The following is a 19,355-nucleotide window of genomic DNA, read 5'->3' on the forward strand; positions in this document are numbered from 1 at the left end:
AACTAAAATGTCCATAATGACTAGAGAAATCATTTTAGTTGTTTCAAATAATCAAATACCTAATGGGAAGGTGCTTAAAAGTTAAATATGAATGAATATAAGAAGTAATACTCACTGTTACTCGTTGGCTCAGGAAACCCGACATTTGGGCCATTCCAGCCTTTGTTTTCCCCTGGCTGGCACAGTTTAAAAAAAAGGAAAGAAAGAAAAAGAAATAAGTCCAGCACAAATATATTTTTACAGAAAGTATTAAAGAGTTTTGTGAAGAAACATTTCCATTTTAAAAGAGTAGCTATTTGAATTGACCAAAGCTAAACAAGCACATGGAGCGGTCCTCTACAAACCTGCCCACACCACTCTGCTTGAGCGCCTTCATTTTCACTTGAAACAGGTTCTTCCAGTACTAAACCTCCCCATGAATAAACATTACCAGCTACAGGCCAAAAGATCAACAATAAAGAGGTGAGCACCATTTCACCAGGGACTAGGCTCAGATTAGCAAACATGTTTAACTTTTGATTATTCAGTGTTGTTGCAGCGAGGGTCTCAGGATATTAGAGAGAGATAAGGGACCATTCACAGTGAGGTGGCCCATTAACACTCCTGTAGTCATAGGAAAAAAAGGAGGGTTAGTGGGTTACAGACTGTTGTAATAAGCCATAAATCCAGTGTCTTTATTAAGACCATGATTTTTTGTGTCTAGCCCAGTTATGAATTTAAGCTCCCAAATTCCTCTTTTCCAAGTGTTGTGGAGGTTTCCTTTGAGATTGAGGACTCAGAGATCAGATATAGAGTGATCGCTTTGTGAAAAGTGTTCACCCACAGGTGATATGGTGTGTTTGTCTTTTATTGTTTTCCTGGGTGAATTCATCTACGAATGTAGTGATTGTCTGGTTTCACCCACATAGTTGTTATTGGGGCATTTAGTGCACCGGATGAGGTACACCATCTGTTGTGATAGGTATGTGTTGTGGTGGGTGTTGATCACTGTAGCAGTGGAGATATGTCTCTAAATTTTGCATCTGTTATTCTGGTGGGGTCTGGTGCCACTTTGAGTTGCTGTGTCCTGGTCTGTGGGGAGCTTGCTTCTGACGATGAGCTTGGAGAGGTTGGGAGGTTGCTTGAAGGCCAGAAGCGGGGGTGCAGGAAAGATTTTATTCAGGATGGGGTCATTATCAAGTATGGGTTGTAGTTGTTTGATGATACCTCATATGGTTTCCTTAAAATGTGTGCTAACTACTTATGCTAAACTATTTGATCTTGTATTTAGCTCTGACACTCTTAGTACCTTTCCCAGACCTGAAGGAGAACTCTGCGTAGCTTGAAAACTTGTCTGTCTCACCAACAGAAATTGGTCTAATAAAAGATATGAAGGGTACGTCTTCACTTCCTGCCGTATCGGCGGGTAGCAATCGATTTATCTGGGATCGATATATCGTGTCTCGTTAAGACGCGATATATCGATCTCCGAACGCGCTCACGTAGACTCCGGAACAGCGAGCGACGGTAGCGCAGTCAACGGGGGAGCCGCGGCCATCGATCCCGCGCCGTCTAGACCCCAGGTAATTCGATCCAAGATATTTCAACTTCAGCTACGCTATTTGCGTAGCTGAAGTTGCATATCTTGGATCGATCCCGCCCCCCAGTGTAGACTAGCCCGAACTCACCTACCTTCTCTCTCTCTAACTTTTGATTAGTCAGATTTAAAACAAAATGCCATGAGACATTCCTTCTACAAGTTCCCCAGGGCCAGTGGAGTGCCCAAATGGCACCATCTAGCCTTCAACTTAAGAACTCACATGCTGGAATAGGCCAATCTCACCCAATATCTGGCCAGCAGTCAAAATCAGATTTTGTGGAGGAAGCTGTAAAATTGTCAAAAGACAACTACTGTAATTTTATAATATTACGCCAGATTAGGATTAATTTACTCCAATTTCCATTATAAATCGCTAGTGTCAGTAGATAGCTATTTTGAGAAGGCCAGTGGGTCTAACGTTGGGTATCTAACAACTCACTCCTATTTTGAAAATATGAATAAACACATAACTTCAAAGATAAGGCATTCTTAAGCCTCTCACAATTGTAACCTTCCAGATTTCTATGTGAATGTGGAGACACAAGTCCCAGCTTACCAATGGACTGTGTTGCATCTCACAATCAGCTCAAAGACTGTCTGGCTTTCCTCAGTGTGGATCAAACGGACCTCTTAAAATTTCCATATGGCTTTACATGGGCGCAGTGGCCCCACAGCAGTGCTGCCTTTGGGCCATGACTAGGTCATGTAGTTTGTCTCTGGGAGGCAGGGATGGCAGTAGACTGAAATGGCCAAAAGGGTTACACATTTTTCCAAAAGGTGGAGATTTATGACAATGACAGAGTCCTATCCTGAGGATTTTAGCTTATCTGGTTCTCCCTGCCTCCCCTGCAGCATTAGCAGAACCCTCTTTGCCCTACAGTGCTGTCACTGTCTGGCCTCCATCTCCTCCTACCTGCTCTTTCTCTCTCCATGTTCTGTTAGGGCCTTGAAGGGGGAGTTACTGCAGCTTAGGGTAGCACTAACTTATAATGCAGACTACATCATAAGTTCTGCTTTCCTGAGAGGGGAACATGTCATGTAGAGCAGCTGTTGTGATTATTCTTCCCCAGTCACACCTCTTCAGCTATGTGGCACCAAGCTCCAGCATAGGGACTATTAATGAAGTCAAGCAGATACACAATGGGAAGGAAGGATGAGAGTGCAGAGCTCTTTTTCCTTCAGACTGGTCATCTCCTTCCACACTTGAATGTCACAGGATTTCTATGGTTTGGGTTCCAATTCACATCATGCAGCAAAGAGTAGCATACACACATTGAAAAGAAGGCAACAGATAGCTGTTTAAATTAATAGGCCATTTGAAATCTGTAGATAGGTTTGTGTTTAGTATTCTATGTTACAACAGAATGGGATTGCTATGAATCTGGAGTATAACCACAAAATCTGCCAAGAACCTGGATGGAAACTAGAGATGCTAACATTTCCAACTCCCCTTTCACTCCTCTCTTTACTGTTTATTAACTTCACCATGAGAGGGAGTTTAACAAGAATTCCATGCATCAGTAAGTCATCTTCAGTGCAGTTGTCTCACATTAATGCCACCTACTGTGAATGGACCTCTCTGGAAGCAATGAAGTGGCAGAAAGAAAAGCTGGTTAAAATTAAAATATTGCAACTCCCTGATCCCATCCCCAGATTTGGTTTTCTCAGTGTGAGATGGGATTGGGTGAAGTGAAGACAGGTCAGGGAATCTCTTTCTTGTTTTAGCACTCTGCCTAAGGGCCAGCTACACTACAGATCCAGTGCTCTCTTGAGCATCGGGTTGGGAGGGGCCAGCTAACACAACCAGCAGGGCTCCCTGGCCTGAAGTTAGCATGGCCAGTGGGCTGGAGATGTGACCAAGACCGCATCTCCTCCCTGGCTCCTGCTTGTGTCATCCCTGCCTCCCAGAGACAAACTACATGACCTAGTCATAGCCCAAAGGAGGCATTGCTGTGTGGGCCACTGTGCCCATGTAAAGCTATGTGGAAATTTAAGAGGTTCATTTGATCCACACCGAGGAAAGCCAGACTATCAGTCCTGGAAGCAATATACTGTACCTTTGCAAAGCAGCAGTGATGGCTGCTTCTGATTGTTGTGCTGGAGTGCCCTCCTGAGCCATTCTGCCTGTGTCTACTCTACACAAGCCATCCACTCTGCTTCCCTCCCAAAAGTGCAGATCATGTGCCTCCTCAATAAAAATGCTGCAAGCACCATCTCCTCCCTATGGCTGAATCTGCACTTGAAAAATTGGGATCCATAATTCCCCAGCAGCATAACCTGACTGTGTTGGTAGAAGCTGTAGTACAGGCAGAAAGAGCTCAAGCATTTTTACCACCATATTGTCTAACCTGCTCTGCATAAGCTTGGATGACATGGTGGGAAGAAACTCCTGAGTTCTGTTTATATTACATCTTCCATTATTACCCCCACTGGTGAGGTACAATGAAACATTGCCCTAGAGAACAAACATTTTCTCAGGCCCCTTTTTATCGTATGTATGAAGATGAAAAATCTTCAGAATGACTCCCTCCCAAGAGTGCCTAAAAAATTGTTCTAGGGAAACAAACATTTGGTAGTGATACAGCTTTACTATGTGTTAGACCTGGGAGCCTGCAATCAGGTCTAAGGGAGTTACAACCACCAGACTAGTCTTCAAGGATAATGAGATAGGGGGTCCTGAAAACTTTTTTCTGTTGTAACATGGGATTATGGTATGGAAAATGTTGAGAACCAGTGTACTGTATTATAAGAATGACTTGTTGCTGGCAGAAAGAACACTGCATCTTCAAGCAGCATGATGAGATTTTTCCCCCCCTAGAGTGCTGGACTTAATTTAGCTCTTAGGGCTTGTCTACACTATCACTTAAGTCGATGTAAGTTACATTGCTCACGGATGTGAAAAAGCCACCTCTTTGAGCGATGCAAGTTACATCGACTTAAAGCGGTGCCTACACTGCACCATGTTGCTGAGGTGGAGTAATTATGCCGACAGGAAGGCATTCTCCTGTCAGCATACTGCATCTTTACCAGATGCGCTACAGCGGCGGAGCTGCATCAGTGCAGTTGCATCAATGTAGCGTGGTAGTGAAGACAAGCCTTTAGTTTCTTTACTATCTCTCCAGAAGAGATGAGGCTAGACCTGACGTGATGTACTGCAAACGTCTGTCACATTAGTAATAATGTTACTACTAAACTTCTGCCACTGAAGAAAACAAGACTATAAGTTAAGTTATATTATGCAAGCTGGATTCCTTCTTTTTCTGTTTTTTGTTAGCTTCTTCTCAACTGACACAGGTGGGAGTCTAGACAAGCTTTCCAAAACAAATTTATTACACTGCTAACATAGGGCCTGACTGTACCTTATAGGCAGAGTGGGGTGCTGGGGGTAACATGGAGCTGAACTGCCAATGGGATCACTGGGAGACATTCTCAATGTCATCCAGAGCACCTGTACATGTAGCATGCCTGCTGCTAAACCCCTTTATGTGTAGCTTCCCTACTGCCCTCCATTCCCTTAGCATTGACCTGCTGCTTCCTTTGGGGCACCAGGTGCCCTCAAGAGAGTAGAGAGGGAGCAAACCATGTTCCCCTGAACACAGGGACTGTAAATCTACCACTGAACCTAAATCTGAAAAACACACTACAGTGAGCACACAAGACGACACAATATAAAGTTATATAATTAGGATTTTTATGCACTGTTTAGAATTAGATCTTGGAAGGCTGACGATTAAATTGAGAGGATTTCACAATCATAACATTCTCCTAACGTAACTGTTTTTTATCACAGCCCAGAGGAACCCCACCCCTGCAACCCATACATATATTTTTTACTTTCCTTCCAGCCAAAGAGGAAGTGAGACAGACCAAGCAATGTTGCTCCTTAACTAGCTACAAAGGAGGTTGAGTGATGGGAGGCAGTTTCACCCTGCCACAGGCTGATCAAACTGCCCCTGTAGCAATAACATACCTGCCTAGGAAAGGAGAGATAAGAACTAGGAAGTGAATCTAGTTCTCCCACATGGCAGTGCAGAGTACTCATTAGTTCTCGTAAACAGATATTTTCTTCTCCCTCTTCCCCCTTACTGTGTGGGGACATTAGGTAATGTGTTCTATTATATTAAATACTCCCATTTTATAAAATCTGTGATGTAAAAAGAATGTGGTTTACATCTTCAGCTTGTATATGCAGTGTCATATTTCCTCATTATGTCCAGAACAATAGTAGAATATTGTATTTCTTATCTTTTTTTCTTGCTAATCTCAAGACATCTGCCTCTGCAGAGTACACAGTAAACCTGTTTTTCAAACAGAATGCATTAACCTGCAAGCAAAGAGCTAATAATTATAGTATAGCAAAGCAGCAGTGTCCATTCCAAGTTAAGATTGCATAATCGTTTCCATTCTAACCACCTTTTTTTCATTTTTGCAAGCCTTCCAAAACTATCATCCTTTGGGCTGAATTCCAGGCCTTGTCTCTGCCTGATGGTGAATTCTTCTGAGAAAATTTGAGCAAAAATAGGCCAGACAATTTCCATGATTATATATATATATACATGCGTGTGTGTATATATAGCCTTTTTAGGCCAGGCCTGAATTGCTCTGGAAGGAGAAAGAGAAAGGTGAAGAGAAGAAGACTTAAAAAGAGGAAGTGGAAGAAGGTGAGTCCCAGATGGAGGAACAGAGAATACATGGCTGGAAGTAGAAATAAGAGAGATGGGGAAGTCCAGGAGCCAGTTAAAGAACCAAAAAAGGAACAGAGCCTATAAGGTGAAATATACACTAAACAAAGAGGGGGGGATTCACTGGAGAAGACTATGGTAAAAAAACAACCAAATTCACGAAAGGAAGGAGGAAGAATGGGAGAAAATCCCATTGTCCCATCTTTTCAACTTTGAAATAAAATTACCTTATTGAAAGGGTCCCTTTAAAAAGTGACTTAGAATCACAGAATATCAGGGTTGGAAGGGACCGCAGGAGGTCATCTAGTCCAACCCCCTGTTCAAAGCAGGGCCAATCCCCAGACAGATTTTTGCCCCAAATCCCTAAATGGCCCCCCTCAAGGATTGAACTCACAATCCTGGGTTTAGAAGGCCAATGCTCAAACCACTGAGCTAACCCTCCCCCCTTGTCATACTATATATAATTAAAGGAAGAATATTTGCATTTAAATGGTTTTACAAGAGTACTTCTTTCCAGATTTTTACTTCTGAATGAAGTATCAATGGACATGACTCCTTAAAGTAGAAAAAAAAGTCTTTATTTGTTGTGGACCTGCACATCTCCAGAGGAGATTCTATTTATAACCATCAAAACCTCCGAATCCATTCTTTTGAGAAAATCAGCTACCTTTTAAAAACGACACTCTTAATATTAAACATATCCCTCTGAATGAAAATCACATTCCATATAAAAACATTAAGGATTAAATTCTGAAACACCACCACCTAATTTGCACCTGTGGAAATAGGAAGATGTGTAAACCAGTACCTGAGCATGCAATTACCCAATGCATGTGCACAATTACATGTTTGCAGGTACATTTTTTGAAATTATAGTATAAATTATCGCATCAGAAAATTTGGTCATATATGAACAAAAAGCATTTTTTAAGGAAAATGAATGAAATACATTGTTTAACAGCAGGGAGCTCTGAACTCAGTTCGTAGCAGATAATAATTTAACCCCAGTAAAACAAATCCTATTCTCCAACTCTTTGTGACAACTAAAATCCTGGTCTGGACAAGTGAAATATAATAACTTATTGTTCACTGGGTAGGTTTTCGAACTGCAATTAAAATATCTAGGTGGATTAAATTACTTGGTGGTGCACATAACATGAAGCTGAAAATGAATATTAGTCTCATGCCTCAGTTTACTTACTATAAACACACTGACCAGCAGAAAATATTGATTATTTTTCTGCTCATCCCAAGATTTAGGTAAATTCCTCCTCTAGTTCTGCTCAGGGAGTTGAACACTATATCCTGCACACCAGGAAGAGAGCACAGGTTAATTATGTGTGCACCCAGCTCAAAGTGCTGTGTGGGGCACAACAGCTCTTCCCTGGTCTGTACATTGAGAGTTTGCTTACACTGGGGACTTCTGCACCAGCATAGGTACAGTAATGCAAGTCACAATGATGCAAGCCACTTTTACAATGGTATAACAAGCCTACATTGTGGGTTTGTACTGTTGCAGCTACTTCAGAATAAAATACCTCCAATGTAGACAAGCCATGGCAAGAGGCAGAGTTTTAGAAGCTGGTTTGGGTCACACATGCCTCTGTCAATGAGCCCAGGACTAAATGTAGATCAGAAGAGCTAAGTAGCATGTCACTGAGACAGGAACTTACAACATGCATTCAATACAATTTCCTTTTAAGAAATAACCTATAAGAACATAAGAATGCTTTCCGCAGCTCACATTAGCTGGGAACGGCGAACCGTGGCCACTGGGAGCTGCGAGCAGCCGTACCTGCGAGCAGCCATACCTGCGGACGCTCAGGTAAGCAAAGCGTTTTGCAGCCCACTTACCCTGAACAAGCCGCAAACCAAGTTTGGGAACCCCTGATCTAGCCCAATATCCTGTCTTCTGACAGTGGCCAATGCCAGGTGCCCCAGAGGAAATGAACAGAGGATGTAATCATCCAATGATCCATCTCGTCGCCCATTCCCAGCTTCTGGCAAACAGAGGCTAGGGACACCATCTCTGCCCATCCTGGCTAATAGCCATTGATGGACCTATCCTCCCTGAACTTATCTAGTTCTTTTTTGAACCCTGTTATAGTCTTGGCCTGCACAACACTCTCTGGCAAGGAGTTCCACAGATTGACTATGTTGTTGAAAAAATACTTCATTTTGTTTGTTTTAAACATGCTGCCTATTAATTTCATTTGGTGACCCCTAGTTCATGTGTTATGAATAAATAACACTTCCTTATTTATTTTCTCCACACAGTCCTGATTTTATAGGTCTCTTATCATATTCCCCCTTAGTAATCTCTTTTCCAAACTGAAAAGTCCCAGTCTTATTAATTGCTCCTCATATGGCAGCCATTCCATACCCCTAATAATTTTTGTTGCCCTTTTCCAATTCCAATATATCTTTTTTGAGATGGGGCGACCACATCTGCAAGCAGTATTCAAGGTGTAGGCATACCATGGATTTATACAGAGGCAATATGATATTTTCTGTCTTATCATCTATCCCTTTCTTAATGATTCCCAACATTCTGTTTGCTTTTTTGACTGCCGCTGCACAATGAGTGGATGTTTTCAGAGAACTATCCACAATGACTCCAAGATCTCCTTCTTGAGTGGCTCTTTCTGGCTCCAAACAAAATTGACACAACCATATTTACTTGTCCAACAACTAGGTTGCCCTTGAGCAAACAAAACCAAAACAAAACCAAAAAAACTAGCATGCTTTTAATTCATGTTGAAATGTAAGTTTGGCATAAATAGATACTTGCCTTGAATATATGCTGAGGCAACCACAAGAATGTGACACACCATTATAAGTACAGTATTTGATTCAACCTAGCTGCTCACCCTAACTATTAGATGGTTCTGTAATGTAGCTTCTGTTTGGAGTAAATGAGCCAAAAAATCAAAACTATTTCAGATATGAAAGTTAATAATCTATACAAGACTTGGAACCCCAAAGAGGAAGAAATATCCTAACAGGGACACATAAAGGAAGAAAGGGAAAGAGGAGCATTTTGGTAATATGAAATTCATGCACACGTACATATATATTCTGTCCTTAATTATACTTTCAGAGGAAGGGGTTGCAGTTACCATCCAAGGACGTTATGTAGCTGCAGCTAAAGGAAGAATATGACCACTGACCTGCCACACAACTCAACTGGCTTTAATGAGGCTGCACCAGGTCCTGGAAAGTGATGAGCTGCAAGAGCTCAGCATCTTATGGAACTGGATTTTGAGCCACACAATGATCAATTCTCACCTTTTCTGGCTGATCTTGAAGAGGGGTGGAGGCTTTATAACCAAGCTGTAGCAACATCGCTTCTGCTGCATTTCTTTTAGCTATTTTCTTGTTGGGACCTGTTCCAGTAGTAACTTCACTGCCTATTTTGACCTTTTAAAATTAAACAAAAATATTGATCACAATTACTGAGAAATTTGTGGCAGTCTAGCATCACACTGCAACAACCTTGTTGATCTACAGTCATTGCATCAGCCCCTTGGACACAGGTGCAACCAAAAAAGTTGAGAGGGGGCTATTGGACTAATTTCTTTACCAAAATCTGAGAGGAGCGGACAAACAGCCGGTTCCATAGATGAGCTTGCTTCCATTCCTTCTGAAAGCCTCTCGTCCCAGAAACACCATGCCCATCACTCATACCATAAAAGTGTGAGTGTCTGTACAACTGTGCCTGTGAATGTTATGTGTACTGCACTGTGTGCCCCGCCCCCCAGGCTTGTGCCCCTCTGTGTCTTCCCTTGTGCTCTGTGTACCCCTGGCCCTATTCTCTGCATCCCTTGATGTCCCCGCTCCCAGCTCTTGCTCTCTCCTGCCTTCCCCCAAAAGAAGGAAGTGATATAGCTTCTGCGTTTCCTCCTCCTCTGCAGCATATACTGGCTGCAGCAACCCTCCAGAAGCTAATCAGCATCATTAGGAGCCAGAGCAAAGTGGAAACTATGGGTATCACATAAGAATGGCCTTACTGTGTCAGACCAATGGCCCATCTAGCCCAGTATCCTGTTGTCCAACAGTGGCCAGTGCCAAGTGCTTCAGACGGAATGAACAGAACAGACAATCATAGAGTGATCCATCCCGTTGTCCACTCCCAGCTTCTGGCAGTCAGAAGCTAGGGACACCCAGAGCATGGGGCTGTATCCCTGACCATCTTGGCTTATAGCCATTAATGGACCTATCCTCCATGAACTTATGTGTAGCGCTTCAGTGTAGACACTACTTATGTTGATGGGAGGGTTCTCCTGTCAGCATAGGTAATTCCCCTCCCACCCCCCGGGAGGCGGTAGCTAGGTCCACAGAAGAACTCACCTGTTGACCTAGCAATGTCTATATCAGTGGTTGGGTTGGCAGAGCGATGTCTCCCAAGGGTGTGGATTTTTCTCACCCCTGAGAGACATCGCTATGCCAGTGTAAGTTCCCAGTGAGAATTAACAGGAAAAGCATTGCATGTTTTGGAGAAAAAGAGGGAGAACGCTTTTCATCTTTATCCTCCCCAGCTATAGGGCAAACAATATTGGAATAGAAATCATGCGGCGGGATGGGAGGGGAGATTTGGGTAGCACACGACCCTCTCCTTCCCCTTCAACAGTTACGCCTGTGCCCTTGGATGATCTTCCATCAACACATTTTCTGAAAAGTTGAGTTCTCATTGGAAGTGTGGTCTGTACAACATAAAGGATTTCCTGCCAACCAAGAAGCCCCACATAGGAAAGGCAGTTAAAACTTCAAATTAAAAATGACATATTATAAACAACAGATGTCCACAAAGAGAACATAACGCTGTAATTTAGTCTTTGGGCTCTGCTGCCATTCATAAACTGTGCAAGCTGCATGCTCTTAGTTTATGACTATCGTCCCTCAAATGTCCTTTATTCACTCTCAGGTCATTCATAATTCTTCAATACCTATATTTTATTTGGTGCATTCAGTCGTTTTATTTGCCAGATCCTGTTTAAAAAATGGTCTATGGTTGCAAAAGTATATACAACGGTTAGGAAGTAATAATCGATTTCATAGAACAATCCAAACAAAAATTTCACAGGTCAAATGTCTCAAATCTTACTGTTTTTTAAATTCTAAAATATCAGCTTTTGAAAAAGAAATAAAAAAATCTTGTTAATTAAAATCAACATGTTTTCCGTGCACTCATTTATAAAACAAATCTTTGTTTATGAAAATGTTTAAATTATCCTGTTTTGGTTTTAAATATCTACTGTACATACAGAAACAAGCAAATGCTCTAAATATCCTCTGCAAACTAAAGAAGGTATAATTAAGCAAAAAGGTCCAAAATTATGAAAAACCGAAATCTGGAGCTTGAAGTAACAGTTAACTTTGCAGTCGTGATTAGAAAATAACCAAACTGCAATGAGCTCGTATGTAATAGAATTGAAGAACCTTAATGAGGCGAGACAAAATGATAATTTATCGCATAGTGCGCAATAAATCAATGTGTTGCTATTTCTCAGACCTGTAAAACTGGTTTGGCTATTATTATAACCTCTATCAAGGATTAAAGGTCTGACTACAAAGAGCGAGCTTTCCTAAATTAACTTTGGGAACAGAACACCAACTAATGTCATCAGAGGTTTTCTTCTGTTTATGTAACGGTCAGAACAAGTAATTGGATCCATTTCATCACATCTAAACTTGCTCTTTGTGTGACAGATAAAAATGAACATATTATCTCTGGATATTTTACTTCCACATTCAATTAAATCAAATGAAAACATTGTTTAAGTAGTTTATACAAAAGACTTTTTACTTAGATAAGTTTTTTGCATGCACTAATGAATCCACTGGGACGTCTGGTGGGAGAAAAAAAGCAATATCGTTTTAGTGTGAAAGCATTATAAAGCAAGGCCAAAAGTCCCTGTTTAGGCTACACTGTTTATGAACACCCATAAAAAGGCAGCTGGGCTACAGAATTACTTTAACTCCCCCTTTCACAAGAGTCTTCTTAGGCAAAGGAATCACACAGTCTAGTGTAAAGTTTTTTTCCCCTCCAAATCCAAGTATTTCGCTATTAAAGTACTGAGGTTGTCTACAAATCAAATCCAAATTCAAGGTGAAATTGTTCTCAAACACTGATCTGTAGTTCACAGCAAGCACCCTTTCTGACCGTGCACAGAACCATCTCAGATTGAGAATGGCCAGGGAAAGATGGTGGTTAGATGGTCTATTATAGGATCTGCTGGCTTCAAATCCTTACACAATGTGAAAAAAATTAGAAACCACAGTTCTAAGGACATAATGGAAATTCTCAAATAAGGAAACTGAAGGGAAAAAGTAACATTTTAGTTTAAAGACAGTTCATTATAGTAGTGAACACTTTGCAAATAAAGGCCACTAAATTTTGAGGGTAACTTGACGCATTTTGGGGCAGAAGAAGAAAATGGGGCAAGATGGGAAAAACATGAAGGTAAGCTTTTAAGTTCAGTGAAAACATAACAAGTTTAATGGGCTACATCCTCAGTTCCCTCTAAGCTGCGCGGCCGTGCAGCAGGCTATCAAGGGTCACGCAGGCGGGAAAAGGTGCCTCTCTCTGGAGCTGCCCCGGTGGGGAGAGGCACTCTCCCCGGCCCTTGACTGCTGTGGATACTTATTTGTATTACAGTCTCTGATCTTTCTAAATTCATCCATCAGTTATAACAAAGCTTTTGTCAGGATAGTGTAGAAAAGGAAAAAACAAAAACAATAAAGTAAATCATGAACAGACAGTAAAGAAGGAAATAAACAAATAGGTGAAATAAGAACAACACACAAAAAAAAGCAAAAACACCAGAGGGAAAATAGCTATCATTTTAGAAAGGGATTATACATCTAACTGGATTTGTTTCATCTACAGAAAGGAAAAGGTCAAATAGCCTTTTTTTAAAAATGGCTAGCAGCAAATTTTGTACTCCTGCTGCTTAACTGTATGATATGTAAAAATCTAAACAATGTTAGATAGGATCAGCTTTATATTCCACCATTGTTCTTCTTGTGCTTGTTCATAATAGAATAAAGGAATCTTTCCTAATAGAACATCCAACAATACCTGCATAACAAACTCTCGGCGACGAGGCATCCCTCTCTCTGAAAGAAGAATATACTCTGGCTCCTTCTCCTTTTTGGCCTGCTGGATTTGAGCCAAGCGGCTAATGGGGTTCATTCCTTGACCATATTCTGGTCCAGTCTAAAATAAGATTTAAAAAACCCAAGTTATTTCAGCACATGCCAGTACGACAATTACATGTTCATGACAATTACATGGCAATTGCATGTTCTTTTAATAAGATTTTTTTCTATGATGTTCTCTCAGGGTGATATACTAGACAAGAGAGCATGCCCAAATGAACAAACTGCATTGTCACTTGATCATGGGACTAAAGACCCGAATCATTAGGCTGAAACTGTAGCAAGTAGCTTGTGTCTGCTGGCTGTCCACAACTGTAGAAAATGGGTTTGTCTAGGAGCTATAGGCTACCAATCCCCACATCTGCTTTTATAGTTCAGAGGATCTGCAAGATAGACTCACTGACCATGCTCCAGGCCCCTGCTTCCATGTCTTCTCTCCCCTCTCACACAGCATACCACTATGAAGCTTTGCTCATGGTGCACTGGAGGCTGCAGAGTGCCCCTGCACAGCTCATTTGCATTCCTCACTCAGGAAATACTACAGGTTAGCAGCAGTATAAGCCTCCCACATCTCCTAGGATTTCACCCTAACAATATTTTTATTTAGTGATGCTAAAAATGACAAAAGAAAGGAAGCGTTGAAGGTTAAAACAATGCTTTGCTTTTAGAGCAATCCATCTAATGACATTAATCCTCACAAGAGCCTATGTTAAGTGTTATTGTTGGTGTTAACGTACTCTTCATTCAGTGGGGTAAATGACGAGACAGAGAGATGGACTTGTCCAAGGTTGCATAATGAGCTGAGATTGAAACACTGGAGCCTGAATGCTTTATTCTAGCCTCTGAATCCACTAAGTAATTACCATTAACAAAAATGCTTATTTAAAGCAGACAGCTATCAAAAACAACTGTGTAACTGTGTGTGTGTGCGCGCGCGCGCACCTGCGTGTGAGCACATGCATTGGCATGATGTGCAGGGCAAATATTAAGATACAAAAAAGTTTATCTAATGTCATGTGTAGTTGGTGCATGTGCCAGAATAGAGAAGAAGAATTTATAACTGGATTATACATATACACACTATCATGCTACCATCTGAACTTCTCAAGTAAGAATAAACAAATGGTAAAGCACATAAAAGGAAAGCCAGCAACTAGAAAGGAACAGAGAGAGAACGAGTGCGAGCGTATCAGGAGAGCTGTGCAGTGAATCTTCCATGGTATAGCTAGAGTTGCTTGGGAATCTGTAGGTGGAAGAATTAGGGCAATGTCATGCACAAGGGCAGTTTCCATGACAGCTGTGTGGGCAGTGAGCCAGGCAGAGGCAAAATGGAGAGTGTGTTAAATAAAGCACAAGTGCAATTGTAAAAAATAGATTCCCAATATTGGTGCTAAAATTGGGAATCAGCTTGTCAAATATCAAGAGGGCAAGAATGTGATTTCGATACATTTCTTGCCTACACATATTCAAATAAAAGAAACAGGTAAATTAAATGTAGTCGTTAAGTGTAGGCTGGTACCCCTCGTCACCAGCTGGGATAGACAGACAGCAACACCCAGATTAGGTTTCTGTTCCTTTCTTCAGGGCTCTGTTTATTGTCTTCCCAAACAAAGCAAGACAAAGACAAAAAAAGGAACACTAACAACAGTCTAGTTACAGATTTAGACTGGGGGCCTCTGGTATCTACCAGGTAGGGCCCTTTCCAGTGCTGCTGAGGGAGAGTGCTCTGCTTGCCGCCTCCTGCTCTGTTTGTCAGAGAGTATCCTCTCTCCTGCCTTTCCCCCCACCCACCCTCATGGCTGAGCTCTCCTTTATATTTCAGCTGACAGTGTGGGCCAATCACAAGATACTGATCAGCTGTGTCAACTGATCCCAGCACCTGTCTGCTGGGCTTCTCTCTGGGGTGGGATCAGCTGCTCACTGTCCCACCCGCCCTCAGGCTATTAAAGAGGCAGATTGCCCTATTACAGTAAGGGTGTACATTCAGGTACTCAAAAATCAGGAAATTCTTAATGTTAAAGTTGGTTTGACCACACTGCAAATCCTGTTAATGTCTACATCTACACTGCCTAGCATCAGGCTCATAATTTACCAGCAGTTTCATTAATTAGCTCCATCAGGGATAGCATCGGTGGAAGCAAAAGCAAAAAAGAGGCTTATACATTTTTATAATCATGTCCTCTAACCCTATTCAGAGTATAGCTGGGCAGTACCTGTCAAAACAGGAGCGCTAGTGCCAGAGCCACCTTAATTCTTTGAATTTCCTGGCTTTTAGAAGCTTGACCTTGCAGCACTAATGTTGCATAAATGCTAGGTTTTTGCATTTAATATTTTTAGGCAATGATTTTCCAAGGACCCTAAAGGAATTAGGCTCCTAGCTCCCACTGAATTTCAACAGGAATTGGGTGTCTGAGTATGTCTACATTACGGAAACTACGTCGGCATTGCTATGCTGGTCTAACCCTGCAGCGTAAATACAGAAAAAGCTTTTCTGTCAGTGACACCACCGTCCCGAACACCGTTAGCTATGTTGATGAAACACTCTTCCACTGAGTTAGCTGTTTCTACACTGGGGGTCATGTCGGCATAACTACATCGATCAGAGGTGTGTTTTTTTCCCCACACACCTGACTGACTCAGTTATGTCAGTATAACTTTCTAGTGTAGACCAAGCCTAACTAACTTAGGCATTGTCTACGCTTAAAACACTAGAGCAGCACTGGTGCTGTAGTGCTTCACCGTAGACACTACCTATGCCAACCGGAAGGATTCCTCTCATCAGCATAGGTAATCCACCTCCCTGAGAGGCTACAGCTAGGTTGGTAGAAGAATTCTTCCGTCAACCTAGCGCTGTCTACATGGGGACTTATGTCAGCCTACCTATACCACCCAGGGATGTAGATTTTTCACACCCCTGACTGATATAGTTAAACTGACCAAATTTTCTAGTGTAGACTAGGCCTTAGACTCCTTTGAAAATCCCAGCTTTCAATTTTAAGAAAAATGAAAAGAGGAAAAAAATTTAAAAGCAGTTGTAAGAAGTGGCTTGCACAGCTCCCAAGTTCAGCTGCTCTCTCTAAAGTTATTTGCTTATTCAGCTTGCATACCTTACAAAGCTCTGGTAAGGTGGCTGTTCCTGTAGTATTAGGCTTGTGGGAATTTTTACTTGTTATGTCCAAACCAGAATTCAAATTTCAGACATTTTTGCTGTAGCGCTATCTAAATCAAACCAAGGAATTATGGACAGAATTCTTTAAAATAGGAAAAGTGCATTTTTTCCACCCTCACTAAACTCAAATATTAGCTGAAGAGATTTTTTTTTTAAAAAGTTATCCCAAAAGCATGGATCATTTAATCCCAAAAAACAATATTCTGAAAAGAAATTATTTGTATGTAATAGTTCTCTGAAGACAGCACTTGTGATGCTGTATCTCTTTAATCTTCAGGGCTTGTTTCCACATGTAATAGCAGGGAAGTACTCTAGACATAAAGGGTTTGATTCTCCATTGCCCTGCACCCATGGTAGTCATTTTTACAGTACAAAATGGATATGAAAGGCTACAAATCAGAATATCATTTTGCACTCACTTTACACTGATGTAAATGATTACTCAATGGAGAATCAGGTTTAACTACTTCACCACACAATGGTATCCTAAAAAATAAAATGCATTTAGGCCACTGACAAAGTCTCTTTCTGGACTGAAGTGCTGATAGGCTAAGCTGAGTATTTGTATGCTGCTAAGGCTAATCAGTAATGTTTCATAAATGTACGTAGAGAACATCACGTGACAGCCTTTGTTAGATCAGATGCGAAGCTGATCACTCTAGCTGGCCCCATGTTCAGAAGGAATTTAGGATGAGTGCACAAAACAGGATCAGTCACTGCGGACTGAAGCTCATGAATCCTAGAAGCAGTAATAAATCTACAGCCACCAGGAATAAACACTCCATTTAGGAAACTTGAGCTCACAAGAATCTAGAGGCTCTAAAAGAAGCTTAATCAGTGTAGTAAGAAGCCTATTAATATCCTATGACACAGGGAAGATTGTAATGGAGGGATAGTTCAAATTCAACAAGCCCTTTGTGGGTTTGACCACTAAAGGTTGAGAAGGAATTGGTCTATCTTTTATGGGATTTTGAGACCTGAAGTGTGTTATCAAATCACTTCTAACCTAGATGTAGACACATGCAGTAAGTAATTAAATTGTTTTTCTGCAGACCGTGTAAAGAGATCCACTTGATGGTGATGTGAACAGAGCTTTGGACTCTTTCCAAGGTGCTATCTTTGATTAACCAATCAAATAAATTGAAGCTGTACCCAGGGAATAGTGACTGAGTCTCCTTCAAGCTGAGAGCATTGACAACAGATTCTATCTTCCAAGGGCACGAAGTAAATATTTGACCTTATTGTAGTTTAAGAGATTTTCAAGATAGCAAGTTAGATGAATGTATAGAATATTCTTAGGCTGCTAAAATCAACTGGAACCAAGCTTCTTAGTCATTGACAAACTGCTGCACTATCTTAGGACCAGTGCTGTGGTCGAAGACTACATGGCTTTCCCTCACACCCAAATGGGGTTACTCATGTTTGTTTGTAAACATTATGAATGCATTAAGAGCTAAGCTTGAATCAGCTGGACTGCTTTGTCTCAGCACTTCACACCTTAATAAAAAATCTTAAAAATAAAACCATATGGGCAAAAATAAGACAAAATAATGACTAATGAAACAGAGGACACCTAAGTAGGAACAATAATTGATTAAAAGACTTGCTGAGAGAACTGCTGTCCTATTACAAAAACCATTTGGCTGCATGTGTTCTCTTGGATATTAGTGGTAACTGGGACAATGGAAGAAATCCACACTCCAAGGAATCCACACTTTGCTTACTGGAGTTATGGCACTATATTATTTGCTCAGAGAAACCTATATTAATATACCATATGATACAGACAGGAAGACATACCTGTATCAGTGCTAGATAAAATCTATTCCTAACCTGAAACTTGAGTTAAAATGGGTAGGTGAGATAGCTAAAATGTGAACAAACGTCTTGCCTCTAACTTAAAAAGAGAAAAGCATTCCAAGAGCTGCAACTTGTTCTTTCTGTACACAGGAGACTACAATATTACTATGACAATGTCTGGGTTCCTAGTGCACAATTATTTGGGTACTGCAATATTTTGACAATAAAGATATCAACTGTTAGGGAATAAAGACACTTCACATGTACCGGATCAACAGCTATCACTTTGAATCACGCTGTGCCATCAACCATTGAGCAAATGACCACATGGATTATCTACAAAATACTGTAACGCCCTATACTGAATATTTACATAAAGCTTTAAAAATAAACATGAAAAAATAAGAAACATCTCTTTTTTTATATAAAATAAAAATATTTTGAACAGGTGACTAGAAAGGCTACTTTTCTTAATAAGAAAGAACCAGTCCTTGCAATACTGTCTTATTATAGAGAACTTTTTACCACCACATGGGGGCTTTACTGTGAGATCTGAGAGTGAAGTAGATAATTGTTTTTCTGCCTATTGTTAGGAGATACTCCTCAATACACAGCAACATGGGTTCTGAGAGAGGGAGATCTATTCTATACAGGAAGTCAGACTCAATGATCACAATGTTCCCTTCTGGCCTTTGAATTTATGAATCATGCCCCACTGACATCAATGGAAGAACGCCCATTGACTATAGTGGTATATCTTCAGACTGTAAGCGGACAACATCTTTTGGGCAAATACATTTGATACATTTATGGAAAAGCTTTCTTTTTTGTCACAAATGAAATATGACAAATGACAATTAGAGCCATGACTGTTGGGATTTAGAAAATCCGAACATACCTGGGCAATTTAAAATTCAAGTTATACAAATAACTATGTAATGACATGAACAAGGAAGTGGCAGCA

General features: G+C 40.9%; 1 protein-coding gene across 19 annotated transcripts in view; it reads right to left on the reverse strand.

Moving 5' to 3' along the window:
* STAU2 (staufen double-stranded RNA binding protein 2) overlaps window positions 1-19,355 on the reverse strand; it is a 218,507-nt gene that overhangs the window by 131,964 nt on the left and 67,188 nt on the right. For all 19 annotated transcript variants that reach the window (XR_004644768.1, XR_004644767.1, XM_034763136.1 and 16 more), the window contains 3 exons: window positions 13,343-13,480; window positions 9,550-9,681; window positions 116-176 (listed from right to left, as the gene is read on the reverse strand). Coding sequence is in view for 17 of the 19 variants with exons in the window: in XM_034763136.1 (XP_034619027.1) it covers window positions 116-176; window positions 9,550-9,681; window positions 13,343-13,480 (331 nt within the window). In the remaining 2 variants the exon portion in view is untranslated. The remainder of the gene's footprint in view (window positions 1-115; window positions 177-9,549; window positions 9,682-13,342; window positions 13,481-19,355) is intronic.

Source organism: Trachemys scripta, chromosome 2 (genome assembly GCF_013100865.1).
Source record: "Trachemys scripta elegans isolate TJP31775 chromosome 2, CAS_Tse_1.0, whole genome shotgun sequence".
NCBI lineage: Eukaryota > Metazoa > Chordata > Testudines > Emydidae > Trachemys > Trachemys scripta.